Source organism: Salvelinus fontinalis, chromosome 34, assembly GCF_029448725.1.
Source record: "Salvelinus fontinalis isolate EN_2023a chromosome 34, ASM2944872v1, whole genome shotgun sequence".
Lineage (NCBI taxonomy): Eukaryota > Metazoa > Chordata > Actinopteri > Salmoniformes > Salmonidae > Salvelinus > Salvelinus fontinalis.
The window spans coordinates 3,275,591-3,299,578 of record NC_074698.1 but is presented as its reverse complement, the minus strand read 5'-3'; the positions used below and the strand labels follow the sequence as shown (position 1 = coordinate 3,299,578).

At 45.0% G+C, this 23,988-nt stretch overlaps 1 protein-coding gene across 4 annotated transcripts in view; it reads right to left on the bottom strand.

Moving 5' to 3' along the window:
• The window catches only part of LOC129832870 (corticotropin-releasing factor receptor 1-like), a 182,499-nt gene that overhangs the window by 100,597 nt on the left and 57,914 nt on the right, over nucleotides 1–23,988 (bottom strand). For all 4 annotated transcript variants that reach the window (XM_055896947.1, XM_055896949.1, XM_055896948.1 and 1 more), the window contains exons 2-3: nucleotides 16,021–16,108; nucleotides 4,337–4,390 (exon numbers count right to left, since the gene is read on the bottom strand). In XM_055896947.1, coding sequence (XP_055752922.1) covers nucleotides 4,337–4,390; nucleotides 16,021–16,108 — 142 coding nt within the window. The remainder of the gene's footprint in view (nucleotides 1–4,336; nucleotides 4,391–16,020; nucleotides 16,109–23,988) is intronic.

Genomic DNA, 23,988 nt, shown 5'->3' with positions numbered 1-23,988 from the left:
GGCGCTCTCTCCTACGGAGCTGCGCATACAGACCCAGCTGGCTCATCCTGAGTCATTGCAGATAGCCTTGGAGATGGCTTTGGAGAGGGAGCTGGTGTGGGCTGGGGCTTCAGCTGTGGCTTTGGTGGTGGTGCAGGGAGACAGACCCACTGTGCGGGCTGCGGGGCAGAGCAGCCCAGAGCCGGAAAAGCCTGCATGGGTGGCTGTAATGACTGAAATCATTCGTGCGGTGTCGCTACAGGCAGCACGAAACACACGCCCTGGTCCCAGGGTCTGCTGGGGATGTGGCCAGCCAAGCCATCTGCGCCAGATTTCCCATGTCCCCCAGACCTGAGGGAAAAGGCTTGGGGTCCGCATAGACGAGGCAGTGCGGACCCCTGGCTCGCTTTCCCAACCACCACCATGTTCAGGAGGATCCCACCAACACGGACGGGGGAGCAAGGATCCAAGTCCCCCAGAAGCAGACGAGGGCAAGCGGATGGAGCCTGTTGTTATGGTGTGCCGGACCTGTGTTGGGGACTTTTGTCATGTCCCTGTCACTGTGGAGGGGGTGCCCTGCTCTGTCCAGTCGTTAAGGTTCCTAAGAAGGGGTGCAAGCTGAGGTTCTGTGCGGACTTCAGGTGGCTGAATGAGAACCAGGAAGGTCTCATACCCCATACCACGTATCGATGAGTCGCTGGACCTGGTTAGGGGGTCCTCCTGGTTCTCCTCAATAGACCTCCGCAGTGGCTACTGACAGGTGCCCCTCTCCCCAGAGGCCAGAGCCAAAACTGCGTTCTCCACTAACAGAGGACACTGGCAGTTCAAGGTCCTGTGCTTCTTCCTGTGCAGTGCTCCAGCTACTTTTGAGAATTTGATGGACAGCGTGCTGGATGGCATCCCCCGAAAGCAGTGTCTGGTATACCTCAATGACATCCTGGCCAATGGCAGCTCCCTCCAATCAGCCCTAGGGGCGCTAAGACATGTACTGGAGAGGGTGGCTGCCGCAGGCCTGAAGCCCCCACCCCAAGAAGTGGTGAGGAGAGAGGTGTCCTTCTTGGGCCACCGAGTGGGGAAGGAGGGTATCAGCACTATGGAGAACAAGGAGGGGGCTATCCGAGACTGGCCCACCCCCACCGACCAGCATCAGCTGAAGAGCTTCCTGGGCCTGGCCTCGTGAGGTTTGTACGGGGCTTCTCAAGCGTTGCTGCTACCGAATAACAAGGCCTTCACTTGGACAGTGGAGTGTGAGGAGGCCTTCAACACCCTCAGACGTGCACTGATCGAGGCCCCCGTGCTCGCCCACCCCTGATCTCACCTTGTCCTTTATTCTGGAAACAGACGCGAGCAATGTGGGCATGGGTGGTGTGCTGGCCCAGGTGGGGCCAGATGGGAGAGAGAGTGGTGGCGTACTTCAGCAAAATATTTGACAAACATGAGCACTGCTACTGTGTCACCCGGCGGGAGCTCCTTGCTGTTGTGGCTTCCATCAAACACGTCCATCCAACACTACTACCTGGGTGGCCTGCCCTTTACGGTAAGGACTGCCCACTCTGCTCTCCAGTGGCTCATGTCTTTCAGAGAGCCAGAGGGGCAGGTGGCACGCTGGTTGGAGGAGCTTCAGTCATACGACTTTACAGTGGTGCACAGGACAGGGGCACGCCACTCCAACGCCGACGCCATGTCCCATCGGCCCTGTACTGCAGACAGAGCCGCCACTGTGGGCGGAGAGCGGGCCGTGAGAGAGAGCTGTGTGCAGGGAAGGGGCTCTGTGCCACAGTGTTTCGGGCGAGTGGGCCTGTCTGCTGTGAGCTGCAGACTGTCGACGTGGCTGAATGGGGGCAGCAGCAGGTATGGGACACAGACCTACAGCCGGTGCTACAGTGGGTAGAGGTGCAGCTAAGGCCACCATGGGAAAAGGTGGCAGCGCTCTCACTCGCGACCAAAGGGTTGTGGTCAAAGTTTGAGAAACTGCGGCTGGCTGATGCCGTGCTACAGCGGGCATGGAAGGAGTCAGTTACGTGAGAGGAGAGGTGGCCGGTGGTGGTCCCAAAAGCATAGCGGGAGGCGATGCTCCAGAGCACTCATGGGGGATGGGGACTGGACACTTTGGGGTCACATAAACACTCCGCCGCCTTCGTCAGAGCTTTTACTGGGGGCAGCACAAGAGGGACGTGGATGACTTTTGTCGCCGCTGTGACAACTGCACAGCGAGAAAGGGCCCTCCAGGCCGCTCTCATGCTCAGCTCCAACAGATCCCAGTTGGGGCTCCCATGGAGAGGGTGAGAGTGGATGTAGTTGGGTCGTTCCCCACCACAGACAGTGGAAACCACAGGGTGTTCACGGCCATGAACTATTTCACAAAATGGCCGAGGCCTATGCTCTGCCTGACCAGGAGGCAGAAACCATCGTCGATACCCTGACAGCGGGGATGTTCAGCAGAAACCTTGAGTCACCATGTGTGAGAGGCTGGGTATGCACAAGACCCGCACTACTCCTCTCCATCCTTAAAGTGATGGCCTGATGGAGCGCTTCAACAAAACGCTTGGACAGCAACTGGCCATCGTCTCTGCCAAACACCAGCGTGACTGGGACAAGCACCTGCCTATGGTCCTCATGGCATGCCGCTCCGCTGTCCAAGACTCCACCTCCTGCACGCCTGCCCTTCTCATGCTTGGGAGAGAGATCTGCACCCCTGCAGAGATGGTGTTTGGTTGGCCCCTGGATAGCCTTGCTGTTCCCCCAGGCCGGAGTATGCCCGGAGACTACAGGGCCACCTGGAGACAGCCCACACCTTCGCCAGAGAGCAGCTGGTGAATGCAGGTGTGAGGCAGAAGAGTAACTATGACGTGCACACCCGGGGAAGGCACTTTGTGGCTGGGGAGCTGGTCTGGGTCTACAGCCCCTTAAGAAAGGCAGAAGCCTCAAGTTGTACAGCCACTGGGTGGGGCCCTGCATTGTCCTGGAGACGGTAGGGGAGGTTGTTTACCGGGGGCAGCTTCCTCCCAGGGGGAGAAAGGTGGCACTGAGCCGGGACAGGTTAGCCCCGTAGAGAGGGGCCTCTTCTCCCCAAACCCCAGGGACCCCCACAATTCCCCACTCTGGCAATGACATTCTCCAGGCACCCACCCCCAGGTGCCACAGACAAGGCTCCAGACAGCCCACTCCCCCAGTCACCCACCCTGTGTCACCACGTGGTTCCACGGACTATATTCCCCATTCCCACATCCTTGTCCCCCATATCCTTGCCTTCATCCCCTGGGCCCCAGAGAGGCAGTCCCCTGCCACAGACTGAGCCCCTTGTTTCACATCTGGATACTCTGCGACCATCACGGCCACGCAGGCAAAGGAGACCTCCGGGTTCGTTCAGAGACTTTGTTTGTTCCCTGGGACGAGGGACTTTGTGGTGGGGGGGCTGTGTAGTGACCCGCACAGACAGCTGTGTGTTATGCTATTAGTTGGTTGTGTTGTACTTACCAGTACTCAGTGTTCGCGGGGTCTGGCATGCCAATCAACCTGCTATCTGTCAATCACGAGAATGCCTGGAATGTTCTGATGCCGGGCATCCTGGCGGTTGGTGGAGTGGCGTGGTGGGGGGTTTGGATGGGGGATGGAGCATTGCAAGTTAAGACCATGTTCTCTCTCTTACGTCTGGTCTTCACAAGAGAATGTCACGGTTGTTTTATAGGGTATCTTTCATTTATTTGGCGTGGGCTACGGCCAAACAGTAGCCTGTGTGGAGTTGGGTTAATAAACCGTAAATTCGTAAACTCAAACCTCTGTCTGGACAATTGTTCCTTTATGATCCAGCCAGGTCATTACAGTATCTTTCTTTTTTGGAAGAGCACAGCGGGATGTGACATTAAACCGAATATCAACAAAAATAGGACCATAAAATAAAGTGTACTGGCTAAATTGTCTAATATTATTGTCCCAATGCAATTTCCATCCTAATAATTTAGCCACAATGGGGAGTGGTGGAAGTATGAACACAAGCATTTCGCTACACCCGCAATAACATCTGCTAAATATGTGACCAATACCATTTTTTAAAATTTGTATAGTTCTGACTTATACACATTAAACGTCCAGGGTTTGATTCAAGTTGAAACATGATAATCAATGTATTTGCCGTTACTCTCTTTACAAAAATCAAAAGCAAAATGTAACCAAAACGGATTCTGATCGAAAATGCAAAAAAAAAAAGTTTTCTCTCTATCTAAATGCATGCAGCTCTTTGGTGTTACACACAGTGAATCATATATTTTGCGAGAGCATCAAAAAGTGACACGTAAACTGATACCAGGCTATACACGCTTACACTTTGGGACCACATGAACACTTCTACTGTACTCACCGGCGGTGACATTGCTGGGCGTGAGGGTCAGATTCCACAGTGCCAACGTACGTGCTGCAACACAAGAGGGAAATCATATATTAATGCACCACTAAAATATACAGGAAACGCATGAATAAAACCATATGCCATTTACAATTCATTTATAGTCCTATTCAGGTTCGACATGAAGATGGATATGTGTCTGATCAATGCTGACCAAAAAGAAAGAAAAAGAAAGAGACTCATGTCATAAAAGTCTTGGAATTATCTTCTTTGTATTCTGTCCTCCATTACCTTTAAAACGGTGTTACCAGTCAACATAGACAATTAGGCACGCAAAACGCAAAACACTTGTGAAATAATTTAAACAATCTGACAAGGTGGAACACGAGAGACAAAAGCAGAATCGTCTTAGATTAACATCTGCAGTAAAATGATGCTTGACACTGTAACCGACCATTCCTTACGCCCCATTCCCCTTATCCCTCACCCACCCCCTCATCCCACTCCTCTCCCCGTACATTTCCACAGCACTTCGTTTCATGCTATCCATAATATATACATGGAAATATTCAATTTTTCTCTCCGGCATATGCTTTGATGTACAGGTGCATTATTCAAATAGTGCAGGGTACATGGAACCCATGGCGCATGTTTCGTTTGAGCCAGGGCCACGTCGCATCTCGTCATGAAGGAAACCTAGCACTCATGACTGTCAAATAGTTCCTTCCCAACATCATTTCATGCCCGTCTACCTTCTCTTTTCCCCTCACTGAACTTACATCAAAGGACAACTGGACAGAGGCTGCTGTCTATGTAAATAAAACATAAATATATATTCAAATATATATCAAGTACAGGCAGTTTGGGCTGTTTTTTAATTAGGTGATAAAGTCAGAGGCAGTCTCATATGAATGGACAGACCGTTCTTTCATTTCATCTTAGATCATCCTCAAGTCCTGAGCCGGGAATATAGAGGTCACACAGTACACTGTAGTGGCTCAAACGCACAACCCACTTCATCCTCAAAACACAGCTAACTGTTTCCATGATAGAACCCGTATCTTTGGTGTGTTCATATCCCATTTTGGCGGGAGTCCACGTTCATGTTCATGTTCATGAGACTTGGCCTTGCTGGATGGCCATGTAATGTTGAGGTGATGGTTGATAGTTACGATTGCATTTTCACAGCCCCTAAAGGCGTCTCTTAGGCTGTCAGTCTGTTCCCCCCAACTGCCTCTGTGGCTGCCATCCGCTGACATGAAAGAAGTTGTCCCCGAGAACATGATTTCAACATAAACGGTTGTGTTATGTTCAGAGTAAGACACACACAGACACATATCCAAGCACTTAGCACGAATGCACACACGCTGTGAGCACTGTGAGGACATGCTGTCTGCAAGTTAAAGGGTAGGTCACGCAGACAGCACACACAGTATGTGGGACACTCCATTGATAACACAAGTCCTACAATCCATCCTCAGAATGATTCTATAATAGAGGAACTCCCCAGGGACGTACTCACTCGTGATGACTGTGTCAACTCTCCACAAACATTACCATAACATCCTCCCCTAACAGGGAACAGGCTCTGGACATTGCTTATGACAGTCTATCCTTTATAAATAGTTATAATTAGAGAAGCTGCACCGTATTCCCTACATAGTGCACTACTTTTGACCAGAACCCTATGGGCCCTGGTCAAAACTAGTGCACTACATAGGGTGCCATTTGGGATTCAGACAATCATTCCAGAGAGACTTCAGGCCCCTAGTGATCCTATGCCCTTGGTTAAGGGAGTTTTCAGGTTCAGTGAATCTCTGCATGGGTAGATAAAAATTATGTCCCGTGTGGCTCAGTTGGTAGAGCATGGTGCTTGCAACGCCAGGGTTGTGGGTTCAATTCCCACGGGGGGACCAGGGTTCAATTCCCACGGGGGGACCAGGATGAATATGTATGAACTTTCCAATTTGTAAGTCGCTCTGGATAAGAGCGTCTGCTAAATGACTTAAATGTAAATGTAATGTCAAAGGACCAGGCCGATGAGATACCATGCCCTGCAACCTATACAGGCTCAGAGCCAATACAGTGCAAGCTGATCTCTCTGATACATCGAAAACCCATAGAGATACACAGTATTGAATTTGCTTTTCCATCTCAGTAAACCATTTTACAGTACTGTATGTATTCAATAGGAAATCTAATAGATCACCCATCTCCCAAGACCAAGCCCCATCTCATGTTCTTCTGTACAGTAGCAGAGGTCAATGCCCTCTATTCTACCAGACAGGGTCAGTGCGTCTGACTGAACGCAACTGAAGAGAAGTCAAAGTCAGTTGTCCTCCAGCAAGTCACCCTACTGTAGCTCTCAGAGTGTACACGTCACACTGGTCTCAAAAACTCTATCAAGAAATAAAATATCACACATCTACTAGAGACAGGCGCCACTCCTCAGTGCACTGGTGGTACTGTTGCCTCTTTTTATTTATTTTATTTAACAAGGTAGGCAAGTTGAGAACAAGTTCTCATTTACAATTGCGACCTGGTCAAGATAAAGCAAAGCAGTTCGACACATACAACAACACAGAGTTACACATGGAGTAAAACAAACACACAGTCAATAATACAGTAGAAAAATAAGTCGATATACAATGTGAGCAAGTGAGGTGAGATAAGGGAGGTGAAGGCAAAAAAAAGGCCATGGTGGCGAAGTAAATACAATATAGCAAGTAAAACACTGGAATGGTTGATTTGCAGTGGAAGAATGTGCAAAGTAGAGATAGAAATAATGGGGTGCAAAGGAGCAAAATAAATAAATAAATAAATACAGTAGGGAAAGAGGTATTTGTTTGGGCTAAATTATAGATGGGCTATGTACAGGTGCAGTGATCTGTGAGCTGCTCTGACAGCTGATGCTTAAAGCTAGTGAGGGAGAAAAGTGTTTCCAGTTTCAGAGATTTTTGTAGTTCGTTCCAGTCATTGGCAGCAGAGAACTGGAAGGAGAGGCGGCCAAAGGAAGAATAGGTTTTGGGGTTGACCAGAGAGTTATACCTGCTGGAGCGCGTGCTACAGGTGGGTGCTGCTATGGTGACCAGCGAGCTGAGATAAGGGGGGACTTTACCTAGCAGGGTCTTGTAGATGACCTGGAGCCAGTGGGTTTGGCGACGAGTATGAAGCAAGGGCCAGCCAACAAGAGCGTACAGGTCGCAGGGGTGGGTAGTATATGGGGCTTTAGTGATAAAACGGATGGCACTGTGATAGACTGCATCCAATTTATTGAGTAGGGTATTGGAGGCTATTTTGTAAATGACATCGCCGAAATCGAGGATTGGTAGGATGGTCAGTTTTACGAGGGTATGTTTGGCAGCATGAGTGAAGGATGCTTTGTTGCGGAATAGGAAGCCAATTCTAGATTTAACTTTGGATTGGAGATGTTTGATGTGAGTCTGGAAGGAGAGTTTACAGTCTAACCAGACACCTAGGTATTTGTAGTCGTCCACATACTCTAAGTCAGAGCCGTCTAGAGTAGTAATGTTGAACAGACGGGCAGGTGCAGGCAGCGATCGGTTGAAGAGCATGCATTTAGTTTTACTTGTATAAAAGAGCAATTGGAGGCCACGGAAGGAGAGTTGTATGGCATTGAAGGTCGCCTGGAGGGTTGTTAACACAGTGTCCAAAGAAGGGCCAGAAGTATACAGAATGGTGTCGTCTGAGTAGAGATGGATCGGAGACTCACCAGCAGCAAGAGGGAAATCATTGATGTATACAGAGACGAGAGTCGGTCCAAGAATTGAACCCTGTGGCACCCCCATAAAGACTGCCAGAGGCCCGGACAACAGACCCTCCGATTTGACACACTGAACTTTATCAGAGAAGTAGTTGGTGAACCAGGCGAGACAATCATTTGAGAAGCCAAGGTTATCGAGTCTGCCGATGTGGTGATTGACAGAGTTGAAAGCCTTGGCCAGGTTAATGAATACGGCTGCACAGTATTGTTTCTTATCGATGGCGGTTAAGATATTGTTTAGGACCTTGAGCATGGCTGAGGTGCACCCATGACCAGCTCTGAACCCAGATTGCATAGTGGAGAAGGTATGGTGGGATTCGAAATGGTCGGTAATCTGTTTGTTGACTTTCGAAGACCTTAGAAAGGCAGGGTAGGATAGATATAGGTCTGTAGCAGTTTGGGTCAATAGTGTCCCCCCCTTTGAAGAGGGGGATGACCGCAGCTGATTTTCAATCTTTGGGAATCTCAGATGACACGAAAGAGAGGTTGAACAGGCTAGTAATAGGGGTCGCAACAATTTCAGAAGATAGTTTTAGAAAGAAAGGGTCCAGATTATCTAGCCCGGCTGATTTGTAGGGGTCCAGATTTTGCAGCTCTTTCAGAACATCAGCTGACTGGATTTGGGAGAAGGAGAAATGGGGAAGGCTTGGGCGAGTAGCTGTGGGGGGTGCAGTGCTGTTGACCGGGGTAGGAGTAGCTAGGTGGAAAGCATGGCCAGCCGTAGAAAAATGCTTGTTGAAAATCTCAATTACAGTGGATTTATCAGTGGTGACAGTGTTTCCTATCTTCAGTGCAGTAGGCAGCTGGGAGGAGGTGTTCTTATTCTCCATGGACTTTACAGTGTCCCAGAACTTTTTTCAGTTTGTGTTGCAGGAAAAAATGTCTGCTTGAAAAAGCTAGCCTTGGCTTTTCTAACTGCCTGTGTATATTGGTTTCTAGCTTCCCTGAAAAGTTGCATATCACGGGGGCTGTTCGATGCTAATACAGAACGCTATAGGATGTTTTTGTGTTGGTTAAGGGCAGTCAGGTCTGGAGAGAACCAAGGGCTATATCTGTTCCTGGATCTACATTTCTTGAATGGGGCATGCTTATTTAAGATGGTGAGGAAGGCATTTAAAAAAAATAAACCAGCTACCATAACAATAGCCAACAGCATACCATCCTGCATCCCTCTGCTGGCTTGCCTCTGAAGCTAAGCAGATTTGGTCCTGGTCAGTCCTGGATGGGAGACCAGCTCCTGCTAAAAGTGGTGTTGGAGGACCAATGGGAGGAACTCTTTCCTCTTGTCTAAAATAAAATATCCCAATACCCCAGGACAGTTATTGAGGTGTAATATATGGGATGTTAAAACCTCTTTGGGCTAGGGGGCAGTATTCGGAAGATTGGATGACTGACGTGCCCAAAGTAAACTGTTATATATAAAATAAATAACGTCTGTGAGTATAACAGAACTGATATGGCAGGCAAAAACCCGAGGAGAATATATCTGGATTTTACTTTTGTTTTAGGTCACAGGCTAGTTCAATGCTAGTCTATGGGATATTCAAAATAATTCCTCCCAGATTGCAGTTCCTAGGGCTTCCACTAGATGTCAACAGTCTTCAGAAAAGGTTTCAGGCTTGTTTTTTGAAAAAGTTTTTCTAAGGTGACAAAAGGTGGAAATTATAGGCAATTAGCAAGACACCCCCAAAAAAGAAGTGATTCTGCAGGTGGTGACCACAGACCACTTCTCAGTTCCTATGCTTCCTGGCTGATGTTTTGGTCGCTTTTGAATGCTGGTGGTGCTCTCACTCTAGTGGTAGCATGAGACGGAGTCTACAACCCACACAAGTGGCTCAGGTAGTGCAGTTCATCCAGGATGGCACATCAATGCGAGCTGTGGCAAAAAGGTTTGCTGTGTCTGTCAGCGTAGTGTCCAGAGCATGGAGGTGCTACCAGGAGACAGGCCAGTACACCAGGAGACGTGGAGGAGGCCGTAGGAGGGCAACAACACAGCAGCAGGACCGCTTGTCTATTTCATTTACACAACAGCATGTGAAATTTATTGTCAATCAGTGTTGCTTCCTAAGTGGACAGTTTGATTTCACAGAAGTGTGATTGACTTGGAGTTACATTGTGTTGTTTAAGTGTTCCCTTTATTTTTTTGAGCAGTGTATAATTTCCCACCATTTTTTGTATATCAGTATTTCAATTATATCTTTTATACAGTCATTTTTGCGCATCTTTTCAAGGGTGTCAAGAATTTTAGAACCCCAATGTATTTGCATAGTTTATTTGCAAAGCTTTAGTCTTGTCAGAGATGGGCAGTATTTCACATTTTATATTTTGCGTTTTGTATTACACTGGGCTGAACTACACACCAAAGTATTTTCTAACAACAAGATACTTTCTAAATCTGTCATTTCTATTTTCAAAATACTTTTCTATACCATTTTTTTATACAGCTGTTCATATTTTTGTTGTCCCCTTTCACCCTAAATTGGTATCAAAAGTCTGATAGCAGACACTCTTAGTGCTAAATGAGCTAAATGTATTCAGAAAGTATTCAAACCCCTTCTGTTACATTTCAGCCTTATTCTGAAATGGATTAAATAACTTTTTTTTCTCGTCAATGTACACTCAATACCCCATATCAAAAAAAGTGAAAACATTTTTTTTAAATGTTTGGAAATGTGTTAAATATTAAAAACAGAAATACCTTATTTACATAAGTATTCAGACCCTTTGCTATGAGACTCGAAATTGAGCACAGGTGCATCCTGTTGCTACAACTGATTGGAGTCCACCTGTGGTAAATTCAATTGATTGGGCATGATTTGGAAAAGCACACATCTGTCCAAAGTTGACAGTGCATGTCAGAGCAAAAACCAAGCTATGAGGTCGAAGGAATTGTCCGTAGAGCTCCGAGACAGGATTGTGTCGAGGCAAAGATATGGGGAAGGGTACCGCAGCTTTGAAGATCTCCAAGAACACAGTGGCCTCCTTCATTCTTAAATAAAATACGTTTGGAACCCCCAAAACTCTTCCTAGACTGGGCCGCCCGGCCAGACAAAGCATTAGGAGGAGAAGAGCTTTGGTCAGAGGGGTGATCAAGAACCCGATGATCACTCTGACAGAGCTCCAGATTCCACTTTGGAGATGGTTGTCCTTCTGGAAGGTTCTCCCATCTCTACAGCACTCCACCAATCAGGCCTTTATGGCAGAGTGGCCAGACGGAAGCCACTTCTCAGTAAAAGGCACATGACAGCCCGCTTGGAGTTTGCCAAAAGGCATTTAAAGGTCTCTCTGACCATGAGAAACAAGATTCTCTGGTTTGATGAAACCAAGATTGATCTCTACGGCTTGATTGCCAAGCATCACATTTGGAGGAAACCTGGCACCATCCCGACGGTGATGCATGGTGGTGGCAGCATCATGCTGTGGGGATGTTTTTTAGCGGCAGAGACTGGGAGACCAGTCAGGATTGACGGAAAGATGAACGTAGCAAAATACAGAGAGATCTTTCATGAAAACCTGCTCCAGAGCGCTCAGGACCTCAGACTAGAGCAACAGAACAACGACCCTAAGCACACAGCCAAGACAATGCAAGAGTGGCTTCGGGATAAGTCTCTGAATGTCCTTGAGTGGCCCAGCCAGAGCCCGGACTTGAACCCGATCGAACATCTCTGGAAAGACCTTTAAATCGCTTTGCCGCGATGCTCCTCATGCAACCTGACAGAGCTTGAGAGGATCTGCAGAAAACAATGGGAGAAACTCCCCAAATACAGGTGTGTAAAGCTTGTAGCATCATACCCAAAAAGACTGGAGGTTGTAATCGCTGCCAAAGGTGCTTCAACAAAGTACTGAGGAAAGGGTCTGAATAACTCCCCCCAAAAATTGCTTTGTCATTATGTGTGTAGATAGATGAGGATTTTGTATCATTTTTTAAAATCCATTTTAGAATAAGCCCGTAGCGTTACAAAATGTGGAAAAAGTCAAGGGGTCTGAATACTTTCCGAATGCACTGTATATCTAAAACATTCTTATTGAAACTAGGCCTTTGACAATGTGCTTTGCAGTTGTTACTTTTCACATATACCTTTACATTTGTCATTTAGCAGACACTCTTATCCAGAGTAAAAGTGCATTCAACAAATCACAGTCATAGTAAGTAAGGAGTTTCTGTTACTGAGAATGTTGTTGGTGTTCGGCTACTAGAGTTCTGTTAAAGGAAATGAAATACCAAGAAAATAACATTTATTTTCTGTCAAGTTCCTTCAATGTGCTGAGAATGTTCCAAAGCCAAGCAACCATCCTGCACCATTACCAGAAAGTTGTGGGAAGGTTGTACGCAACGTGTTTCACAACGTTATGTGCTAGCTGGGTAGTGAGTTTCCCAATTGTACACACTGCATCCAAACAAAAAAAATAATAGGGTTCCTGGAGGGAAGTGAATTTGCCAAGAGTGCACCCAGTCAATTTATGTGCCACTGAGAGTTGGTGTTCGGCTACTTGCAAATGTAATTTTATATGTTAAAATACATAATACATGTATTTTAATTAAATACAATACTTTGCAAAAGAATGTTATATTTTATTTTGATACATTGGTTTTTAGGGTATTTTGGAGTAGTATTTTGTCATTGTAATTTGTCATTCATGCCCATCCCTAAGATGTGTTTTCCCCTTTCATGTGGAAGTTGAAAAGGACAAGGAAACAACATCTCTGATGGCTGACAGAGGTGAACAAGGCAGACTATGTTCCCGTTCCTGATGTGTCATCTCAGAACTTTTCGTTATTGATTTCCAAGAGTTCTCTAGAAGAAGGCGGTGACCTCATGAGAATGAGAATGACAGTTGAAGAAAGAAAACGTAAAAAAAAAAATGTCTTTGTAAACTCCAAATCCAGCAATATTTCTGACCTTTACCTCTGAAAAACACACAAAATAACCTATCCTCTGTGCTGGCTGACAATTTCATTTAAAAATGTATGATGAAGTGTAGAGAAAATATATTTGGCATCCTTTCTCAGTAACCATCTTTTAACAGACTGGGTAAAAGGGAATCAAAGAAGTGACAAAAAATAAAGATTCACATTGAATCCCATTTTAAACACCATCATGGTGAGTGGGAGATATGGATGATTTCATCCGTGATATGACTAGATAATGTGCTTGACATGATTTTCTCAATGCTCCGATGATTAAGCTCTTCACCTTTCATAGCCCTCTGTATAGCCAACTGTACACCTGTCTGAAGGTTTGTGCTACAGGTCAAACTGTTGTTTCATTACAGGTCAAATGAGTCTAGAATCTTGTCAGTCAAACCCTCATAATGTTGGAAGCTATAAAGACTATGAAGTGTGCTCTATAACCTGACATCTCTTCCCCATGCAGTCTCTGATCACTTAGAGATAATCCATCATCATAGAGCTTATTGAATCTGAGCTCCACCAATGTCCTCAAACACACTGCGTTTACACATACAGCACAAAGCAACCGCTCTACATAATCTTTTTGATTGGCCTTTTGAAGTGAAAGTGAGGGGTGAAGGGTGCGAGGGGTGGGAGGACTAATCCTTATGGAAAAGAATATGCAATCATCACAGACTACTCCTAGATTGATACTGAGGGTAACTGAGGTGCAACTCTAAGTCCCATCACAGACGATTAGACAGTCTTGATAAACTTTTCATGCAAAAAGATCCCACAGCCTATGGAAATCTTCTGCTCACACCTTTGTCATGTAGTCAAGTCAGCTTCAGACAATGTCTGTGTCCGAAATGGCACCCTATTAATTTTATAGTGCTCTAATTTTGACCCTATTCCTTGTATTTTAAAATGTAACCTTTATTTAACTAAGCAAGTCAGTTAAGAACAAATTCTTATTTACAATGACGGCCTAACCCGGACGACGCTGGGCCAATTGTGCGCCAACCTATGGGACTCCCAATCACGGCCGGATGTGGTACAGCCTGGATTCAAACCAGGTACTGTAGTGACGCCTCTGACCGCTGCACCACTTGGGAGCCCATATACTGTTATGCACTACTTTATCCAGAGCTCTATGGGCCCTAGTCAAAATGTGTGTACTTTTAAAGCCAATAGGATGCCATTGAAGACACATCCAATGCCGTTTTATAACTGAAGGGTGAACTGTGATTTGTGATTGGCCAATTGAACCATCTGGGAACAATAAGAATGGCACTACTGACAGAGGTAATAGCACATCTCACAACAACCTCTTCTATCTGAGTGCAGAGCGGGGTACTTTCATCTCATCACAATTTCATCTCGGAGTGTCTTCCTTTCACCTCAACATCTCAAGTGCTCTCTGACCAAAGCTACTGTACTGTATATTGTATAGCTCACTCTAGGAAAGTCTTAAAGAGCAACTAGACATAAAAAATGAAATAATATATATATTTCTCTGGTTGACAATGGCCTATGTTGCATCGATAATAGTCAGAAACATTGATTATTGTTAAAAGCATGTACTACAAAGTGTAAATAGCATAATTATGGTCATAAAGTCAGTATCTTCCAAAATGGAGATTTGCGAGATTTATAGAAGCTGTTGGGTTTTGATTTTGATCATGCCTACTTGCCCATTCACGCAGATGGTAACGCCAAGGGAGAATTGTCATGCACAGAGAAACAGCAATGCTGATCGCGCTCAATCTAATCATACGATAGAACCCACAGGCAGTGACAGACCTGCCCACATTACAGAGTGCCTGGGACTTGTTACACATAAGACAACACGTCGCCAATGTTATGTTGAAAGACCACTTGGCCCCTAAACTTATTGTGTGGCAACTTGCTGATGTGTTTGATAGTAATCACTCGAGTCTGCCACTGTTTTGGGCAAAATTACAAATGAAGACAATGCGCACATGCATACCAACTGCCATGATTCAATATTCAAAACTTCAGAACCCATTAGCGAGCATCTTGTGTCCCACCGCAGCATGTTTTGTAACATGATTCCCTATGAAACACTGCCAGACAGACATACACTCTGGTAATAGATCATGAGAAAGTTGTAAAAACTCAAAGACACCAAAGCACTTTGCCACTCGCGAGTGACTTGATAAGCTTTTGCTTGATAAGCTGATTTTGCTAACTATGCTAAGTTCCTTCTAGCTACTAGCTAGCTTTATTGACAACCACAGAGATGGAATTAGCTAGTGATTTTATGCACTGATAAACAGTGTGTACTGTAGCTAGTGCTTTATTTTACGATAGTTCGACGGCTTGCTGAAGTTGTAGACGTGTTCTCAGAAATCAGTCTCGAGCGTAGTAGCACCGCAGTGCACTTCTAGTTTCCATGCAACAACAAAAAAATACTTGAGAAATACTGCACCAGACAAATGTCAAATTGCGCGACTAAGACCTCCTCGGCAAAACTTTTAAGTTAATTATATATTTCTTGATTCATCTTAATTAATTCAGACTATACTGAGGGATTTTTTTTTGCTACTGTGACTCAATAAGGACAAACAAAAATAACTACCGAGGTACAATATAGTGAACAACACATCCACCTCAAACCATACCTACTAGACCGAAATCTTATCTTTCTTAATGAGCAGCAGAAAAACACATGCAGAATCAATTCAGCCCCCCATTAAAAAAAAATGATATTTGAAAGCTTTATGTCATCATAGGTGGTTGGGACTATAGAGTGCACATGGACTTCGATTGGGAACACATTCACATCCAATTACATTCCTGTTTTCCACTGATGCTGTGGACTGACCAATAATGACTGTTGTTGCCTATGTACAGTATTCCACCCGTGCCTATTCAGTGATGGGAAGAACTCAGAATGAGTTCAACTCCCTATTTAACATGATAGAACATCAAAAATGTTCCTCCACCATATTCCCCGCCCACATAGAAAACCGTCCTTATACGATTGGAGGAGGGCCTCACCAGTGAGATTGGTGGACAGCAGTAGCAGTGTATCACAGGTCAGGTCAGCCGTTGTCCCGGAAATCACCACAGCCCAGATGGTCAACACCTGAACAGGAAAAGAGAAAACAAGTCTCGTCAGTCTATTTCTGGAACTGGGGTAAAACCAATTGTTATACATAAGTTTAATAATACTGATGTGGATTTCACTGTCCACTTGAGACGAGGGAAACATAGGCCGACACTGTATCTAGTGTCTAGTGTCTAGCATGAGTCAGCCAACCTCCCACACAAAAAGGCTGACAATATCCCCAAGCTACCAATAGTGCCCTTCTATGCTGTTCACTGAATAAAAAAAATATGTTCATGCATCAAATTTATTGACTATCAGACATACTCCCAGTCTCAGCATCATAAAATACTGCAATCATTTCATATGTTGGTTTTATGCACATATTTTACATTTGTGACATGAACATGTTATTTATATACATTATTTCCCTATAAGGTTCCCTGATGTACAGTATGATGAACAAGCAGCGTAGTTATAACATTCAGGACTTGTTCCATTGAACCTGAAGTACAAACATGAATGTAAATTATGACATGTGGGCTATAAAGAATATATTCCCATGTATTGCACCCTTTCCCTTCTGAATACCTTGGCTATTTACATACCTAGGGAAACGCATGCAGTAGATACATAAATATCCCTATAGGCCAGGAATCATACACTAGATTCAGCCGCAGGCCGATTTGTTCTTGAGCGAATGGTCAGGGGGCCGGAAGATAATTACAAATCATTTGTAGACAGCAAATTTTAAACCTTGCTTACATTTGTATACAATCACATGTACAGGTAGCTGCCAAAATAATGGAAACACGAGTAAACGAGGGATACAAAGTATATTGTATATCTGAGATGGTACCACAGGAGATGGCTGCTGTTTAAAGGGCTCCTTACCAATTGTGCTATTGTGTGTGTTTTTTCACGTTATTTGTAACTTATTTTGTACATAATGTTTCTGCCACCGTCTCTTATGACTAAAAAGAGCTTCTGGATATCAGGACAGTAATTACTCAACTCGTACTGGACAAAGATGATATCTTTAACGAGCCGGAAGCAAAGGATTTACTTCAGCCCCCCGACATGGCCTAAATCCCTGTCGTTCGCATGAAGAAGAGAGGGAGATATTGGAGGTCGGGGTGCCTTGTAAGGAGCCATCAGTGAGTGAGTAATCTGCATCTACCATCAGTCCTATTAGCCAACGTGCAATCATTGGATAATAAAATGGATCAAGACTATCCTACTAACAGGACATTAAACACTGTAATATCTTATGTTTCACCGAGTCGTGGCTGAACGACTACATAAATAATATACAGTTGGCTGGGTTTTCGGTGCATCGGGAAGATAGAACACCTGCTTCGGTGAGACAAGGGGGGGGGGGGGGTTGTGTCTATTTGTAAATAACAGCTGCCACACAAAATCGAATATTAAGGAAGTCTCGAGGTTTTGATCGCCTGAGGTAGAGTATCTCATGATAAGCTGTAGACCAAACTATTTACCAAGAGACACGTAGAAAGTTCTCCCTCGCCCTCCATTTGGCAAATCTGACCATAACTCTATCCTCCTGATTCCTGCTTACAAGCAAAAACTAAAACAGGTTATACCAGTGACGGATTACCAGGATGTTTACGCCGAGCTTGCGCTGACCAACTGGCAAGTCACTTCACTGACATTTTCAACCTGTACCTGACCGAGTCTGATATACCAACATGTTTCAAGCAGACCACCATAGTCCTTCATCCTCAACACAGGGGCCCCTCAGTGGTGCGTGTTTAATCCCCTCCTGCACTCCCTCTTCACCAATGATTGCATGGCCAAGCACGACTCCAACACCATCATTAAGTTTGCCGATGGCACAACAGTGGTGGGCCTGATCACCAACAATGATGAGACAGTCTATAGGGAGGAGGTCAGAGACCTGGCAGTGTGTTGCCAAGATGACAACCTTTCCCTCAACGTGATCAAGATAAAGTAGGTGATTGTGGACTACAGGAAAAGGAGGACTGAGCATGCACCCATTCTCAGGAATGGGGCTGTAGTGGAGCAGTTTGAAAGTTTAATGTTCCTTGGTGTCCACATCACCAATGACCTATCATTGTCCAAACACACCAAGACAGTCGTGAAGAGGGCATGACTAAACCTATTCCCCCTCGGGAGACTGAAAAGATTTGGTATGGGTTCTCAGATCCTCAAAAAGTTCTACAACTGCACCATCAAGAGCATCCTGACTGGTGGCATCACCCCCTGGTATGGCAACTGCTCAGCCTCTGACCGCAAGGAACTACAGAGGGTAGTGGGTACAGCCCAGTACACCACTGGGGCCATGCTTACTGCCATCCAGGACCTCTATACCAGGCGGTGTTAGAGAAGGCCCTAAAAATTGCCAAAAACTCCAGCCACCCTAGTCATAGACTGTTCTCTCTGCTGCCGGCACGGCAAGCGGTACCGGAGCGCCAAGTCTAGGTCCAAAAGGCTTCAGCTTCTACCCCCAAGCCATACGACTCCTGAACAGGTAATCAAATCGCTACCCGGACTATTTGCAATTAAAAAAAAATATATATATATTTTTTTTTTTACTTTTGTTTATTTTAGTAAATACTTTCTTAAAACCATATCTTTATTAATTGCATTGTTGGTTAAGGGCTTGTAAGCACTTCACTGTAAGATCTACACCTGTTGTACTCGGCACGTGACAAATAACATTTATTTGATTTGATTGAAAGTAGGTTCTTCCACACAGGTGTGGTTCCTGAGTTAACTAAGCAATTATCATCCCATTATGTATAAACACGCTGGGCAGGCCATTGTTTTGGCTACCATGGCTATGGGAACACAATAGGGAGTCAATGGCCCAATCCACGGGGCACGAGTGGTCACTGAATGGTTTGATGAGCACGAAAACGATGTAAACCATATGCCATGGTCTTCTCAGTCACCAGATCTCAACCCAATTGAACACTTGAGTTTCTGGAGCGGCGCCTGAGACAGCGGTTTTCCACCACCGTCAACAAAATACCATATGATGGTGGAAGAATGGTGAATGGTGAATCCCTTCACGAGAGTTCCAGACACTTGTCAAGGTGCAGTGAAGCTGTTATGGCTTGTGGTGGCCCACCATTCCATTAAGACACTTTATGATTCCTTCTTTTTTTGTTTGTTTTGGAAGCAGACGACACAGTTCTGTATATACATCTGGCCCTTCTTTGGACACTGTGTTAGCAAACCTCCAAACGAGCTGCAATGCCATACAACACTCCTTCCATGGCCTCCAACTGCTTTTAAATACTAGTAAAACTAAATGCATGCTCTTCAACCGATTGCTGCCCGCACCCGCCCGCCCGACTAGCATCACTACTCTGGACGGTTCTGACTTAGAATATGTGGACAACTACATATACCTAGGTGTCTGGTTAGACTGTAAACTCTCCTTCCAGACTCATATTAACATTAAGCATCTCCAATCCAAAATTAAATCTAGAATCGGCTTCCTATTTTGCAACAAAGCCTCCTTCACTCATGTTGCCTAACATACCCTCATAAAGCTGACTATCCTACCGATCCATGACTTCGACGATGTCATTTACAAAATAGCCTCCAACAGTTTACTCAGCAAATTGGATGTAGTCTATCACAGTGCCATCCGTTTGTCACCAAAGCCCCATATACTACCCACCACTGCGAACTGTATGCTCTCGTTGGCTGGCTCTCGCTACATATTCATCCAAACCCAATGGCTCCAGGTCATCTATAAGTCTTTGTTAGGTAAAACCCCACCTTATCTCAGCTTACTGGTCACCATAGCAGCACCCACTTGTAGCACGCGCTCTAGCAGGTATATTTTACTGGTCATCCCCAAAGCCTACACCACCTTTGGCCGGCTTTCCTTCCAGTTCTCTGCTGCCAATAACTGGAACGAAAAAAATCAGTGAAGCTGGAGTCTTATATCTCCCTCTCTAAATTTAAGCATCAGCTGTCAGAGCAGCTTACCGATCACTGTACCTGTACAGTCGTGCCCAAAAGTTTTGTTCCCCGAGCCACTTAGTTATCACTTTCGCCTTATGGCAAGGTGCTCCATCATGCTGGAAAAGGCATTGTTCGTCACCAAACTGTTCCTGGATGGTTGGGAGAAGTTGCCCTCGGAGGATGTGTTGGTACCATTCTTTATTCATGGCTGTGATCTTAGGCAACATTGTGAGTGAGCCCACTCCCTTGCCTGAGGAGCAACCCCACACATGAATGGTCTCAGGATGCTGTACTGTTGGCATGACACAGGACTGATGGTAGCGCTCACCTTGTCTTCTCCGGTCAAGCTTTTTTCCAGATGCCCCAAACAATCGGAAAGGGGATTCATCAGAGAAAATGACTTTACCCCAGTCCTCAGCAGTCCAATCCCTGTACCTTCTGCAGAATATCAGTCTGTCCCTGATGTTTTTCCTGGAGAGAAGTGGCTTCTTTGCTGCCCTTCTTGACACCAAGCCATCCGACAAAAGTCTTTGCCTGCTGCCATTCCTGAGCAAGCTCTGTACTGGTGTTGCCCTGATCCTGCAGCTGAAATCAACTTTAGGAGATGGTCCTGGTGCTTGCTGGACTTACTTGGGCGCCCTGAAGCCTTCTTCACAACAATTGAACCGCTCTCCTTGAAGTTCTTGATGATCCGATAAATGGTTGATTTAGGTGCAATCTTACTGGCAGCAATATCCTTGCCTGTGAAGCCCTTTTTGTGCAAAGCAATGATGACGGCACGTGTTTCATTGCAGGTAACCATGATTGACAGAGGAATAACAATGATTGTAAGCACCACCCTCCTTTTGAAGCTTCCAGTCTGTTATTCGAACTCAATCAGCATGACAGAGTGATCTCTAGCCTTGTCCTCGTCAACACTCACACCTGTGTTAACGAGAGAATCACTGACATGATGTCAGCTGGTCCTTTTGTGGCAGGGCTGAAATGCAGTGGAAATGTTTTTGGGGGATTTAGTTCATTTGCATGGCAAAGAGGGACTTTGCAATTAATTGCAATTCATCTGATCACTCTTGATAACATTCTGTACTATATGCAAATTGCCATCATACAAACTGAGGCAGCAGACTTTGTGAAAATGTATATTTGTGTAACGTCTCTCGTCGGAAGGCATGGACCAAAACGCAGCTTGATAAGTGTTCATGAATCTTCATTACTCAAAAAACACTTGAACAAAATAACAAAGAGAAAAAACGAAACAGTTCTGTCAGGTGCAGACACTAAACAAAAAATAACTACACATAAAACACAGGTGGGGAAAAAGGCTGCCTGAGTATGATTCCCAATCAGGGACAACAATAGACAGCTGCAACAATAGACAGCAGCACCCTAGTCACACCCTGGCCTAACCAAAAGAGAGAATAAAAGCCTCTCTATGGCCAGGGCGTGACAATTTGTGTCACTCAACTTTTGTTTCACCCCTATGGCTTCTGTATTGCCTTACCTCCCTAATCTTACTACATTTGCACACACTGTACATAGACTTTTCTATTGTGTTATTGACTGTATGTTTGTTTATCCCATGTGTAACTCTGTGCTGTTGTTTTTGTCGCACTGCTTTGCTTTATCTTGGCCAGGTCGCATTTGTAAATGAGAACTTGTTCTCAGCTGGCCACCTGGTTAAACAAATGTGAGATAAAAAAATAATTTAAAAAAAAGTTACCTGTATGCGTAGGAATACTTTGGAAAAGATTTCCAAAATTAAAATCCCTTGGAGCTGATTTCCGGTCCAACAATTCAATTGAAATTATTTATTTTTAACTTTGGGGTGGGGGGGGGGGGGCAAATAAAATCACCCACGAGCCAAATTGTTGGTGGAAATAAATGTTTTCAACCTGTTGCAAGGATGGCTAAATGGAACTCATGCTGGCTGTATTTCAAAAACCCAAACCGCCCATTCTTTCAGTGGTCGGTTGTGTGTGAAGAGCCACTAGCGCCACAGGCTACTAGAAAAGCACAGCAGGTCCTGCCTGAGGCCCTTCATTGAGGAAAAATGTATTTCAGGGCCCACACACCCACACAGATAAGAGGAGAAGAGGGGGAGACTAATCTAAGACCCCCCCTCCCCTTCTCCTCCCCCCATCCCTCCTCTGAGGTTTCCGACACGAGACACTCTAAATTGATTTGTGACCTACATTTCATAATGTGCTGAAATTGGAACGCAATAATCCGTGAAGAGAGGAAGAAGCAAGAATTCAAAAGAAAAAACACACACATGAGCCTGATCTGCTGTTGAGCCAGTACACTCAAAATAGCCTCATCTGCTTAAGAACATTAATGGGGCTTTATGTAACCTCATCTGCTTGCTTGTTTGCTTTGCTGGTGTCCTTGTTGATGGAAGGAGAGTTCAGAGTGTGTCACAAGGAGCTGCACTCGAAACATTCTTTATCCTCTGTGATTCATTATCACAACAAAATGATACTCTGTGTCAGGAGCATGTTCTGGCATAACCTTCAGCTTAAACACAAGATGTGGAATCTTTCTCAAGTGTTAAATGACTATTCTGCGTTGGATAGTAATGGAACTGTCTGATAAAATCGGTTGCTTTTCCATGGTCATTTTCTAAGAATGCATGCAGTCTTCTATAGTAATAAGCTGGCAGAATATTTGACCAATCGATCTTCACAAGAATTGTGTCAGCCTTGATAGTGCAACACAAGCGTACATTCATGAAAAGTTATTCTTATGACTGACATTTGCATAATTAGCATGTTTGGCAATAGTACAACATCAATTAATTGAATTCCCTCAACCAATTCAGACACAGCCATGTGGTGTGAAGATGATGCACAGCAGGTATCTTTCACACATGAGGAATATTTTACCAAGCGCATAACACTTCTGTGTTAAGTGATGCCCACTTCATAAACCATTTGAATAAGTTGGTAAATGGTTGGTAAAAGAAATGAAAAGTAACGGTGACAGAATGATGGAGACTTTGTGGTCTTTATCCCTATATCCCAAGTTGTTGTAGTACCTATATATTCATAGTCCTTCCTTATCCTCTGATTGGAAAAGAATCCAGCAGCATGCGTAAGTCTCCGCCCAAAGCCCAACACAATGCAGTTTGGGGTGGTAAGAGAGAGAGAGAGATATTCGGTATTTTTTCTATTTTACAACAGCCCTCACTGTGGCAGAGTGTGAAGTAAATCTCCCCAAAGCCTTGGGCTGGCACGGATATACTGTATACCTAGGGGTCATGGGCAGGTTGGCATGGAGATATATCCAGGGGTCATGAGCAGGTTGGCATGCAGATATATCCAGGGATCATTGACTCTTTATGCCCATGTGGTCTTCTATACCACTCTCTTCCTCTCCTAAGCAAAGTGGGCAGGAGTGAGTGTGCATGTATTTAAACATGTATACTTTAAAAGTGCAGTTGGCAGTTTAAAGGTTCAATACTGCGATTTTTCCATTTTCCCTCATATTTCAACAGTGTCTCCTGCCAACTCTGAATGAGACATTCTGCTCATCTCAGTTTGGGTGGAGTTGAATGGAAATCTCCACTCATGATGTCAAAAGCCTGAGAAGAACCCATCCCAGGGGGGATTTTTGCTGAATCAGAAAATGATGATCTGTCAATCACTCTCAAACCATAATTAGAAAGAATGTCTGAGGTAAAGAGTAAAGAAACTTCTGTCACTCACAAACTGCACCTCTAGCAAATAGATCTCAAGGCACATATCACTCATGAATTTGAGCACAAACCAGGGGTGTGAATCGGTTCAGGGAACAGAACCAAAAACCGGAACAGAAAGTGATCCATACAAAAAAAACGCAACAAAGCGCCAATGCAAAGCCTTCACTCTGTCACTCAGAAACATATTCCGGTGTCTGCCTTCAAGCTGAAAAACTTTGCCAGTGTTTGTGCATGTTTAGGCTACTTTCCCCTCCCCCTC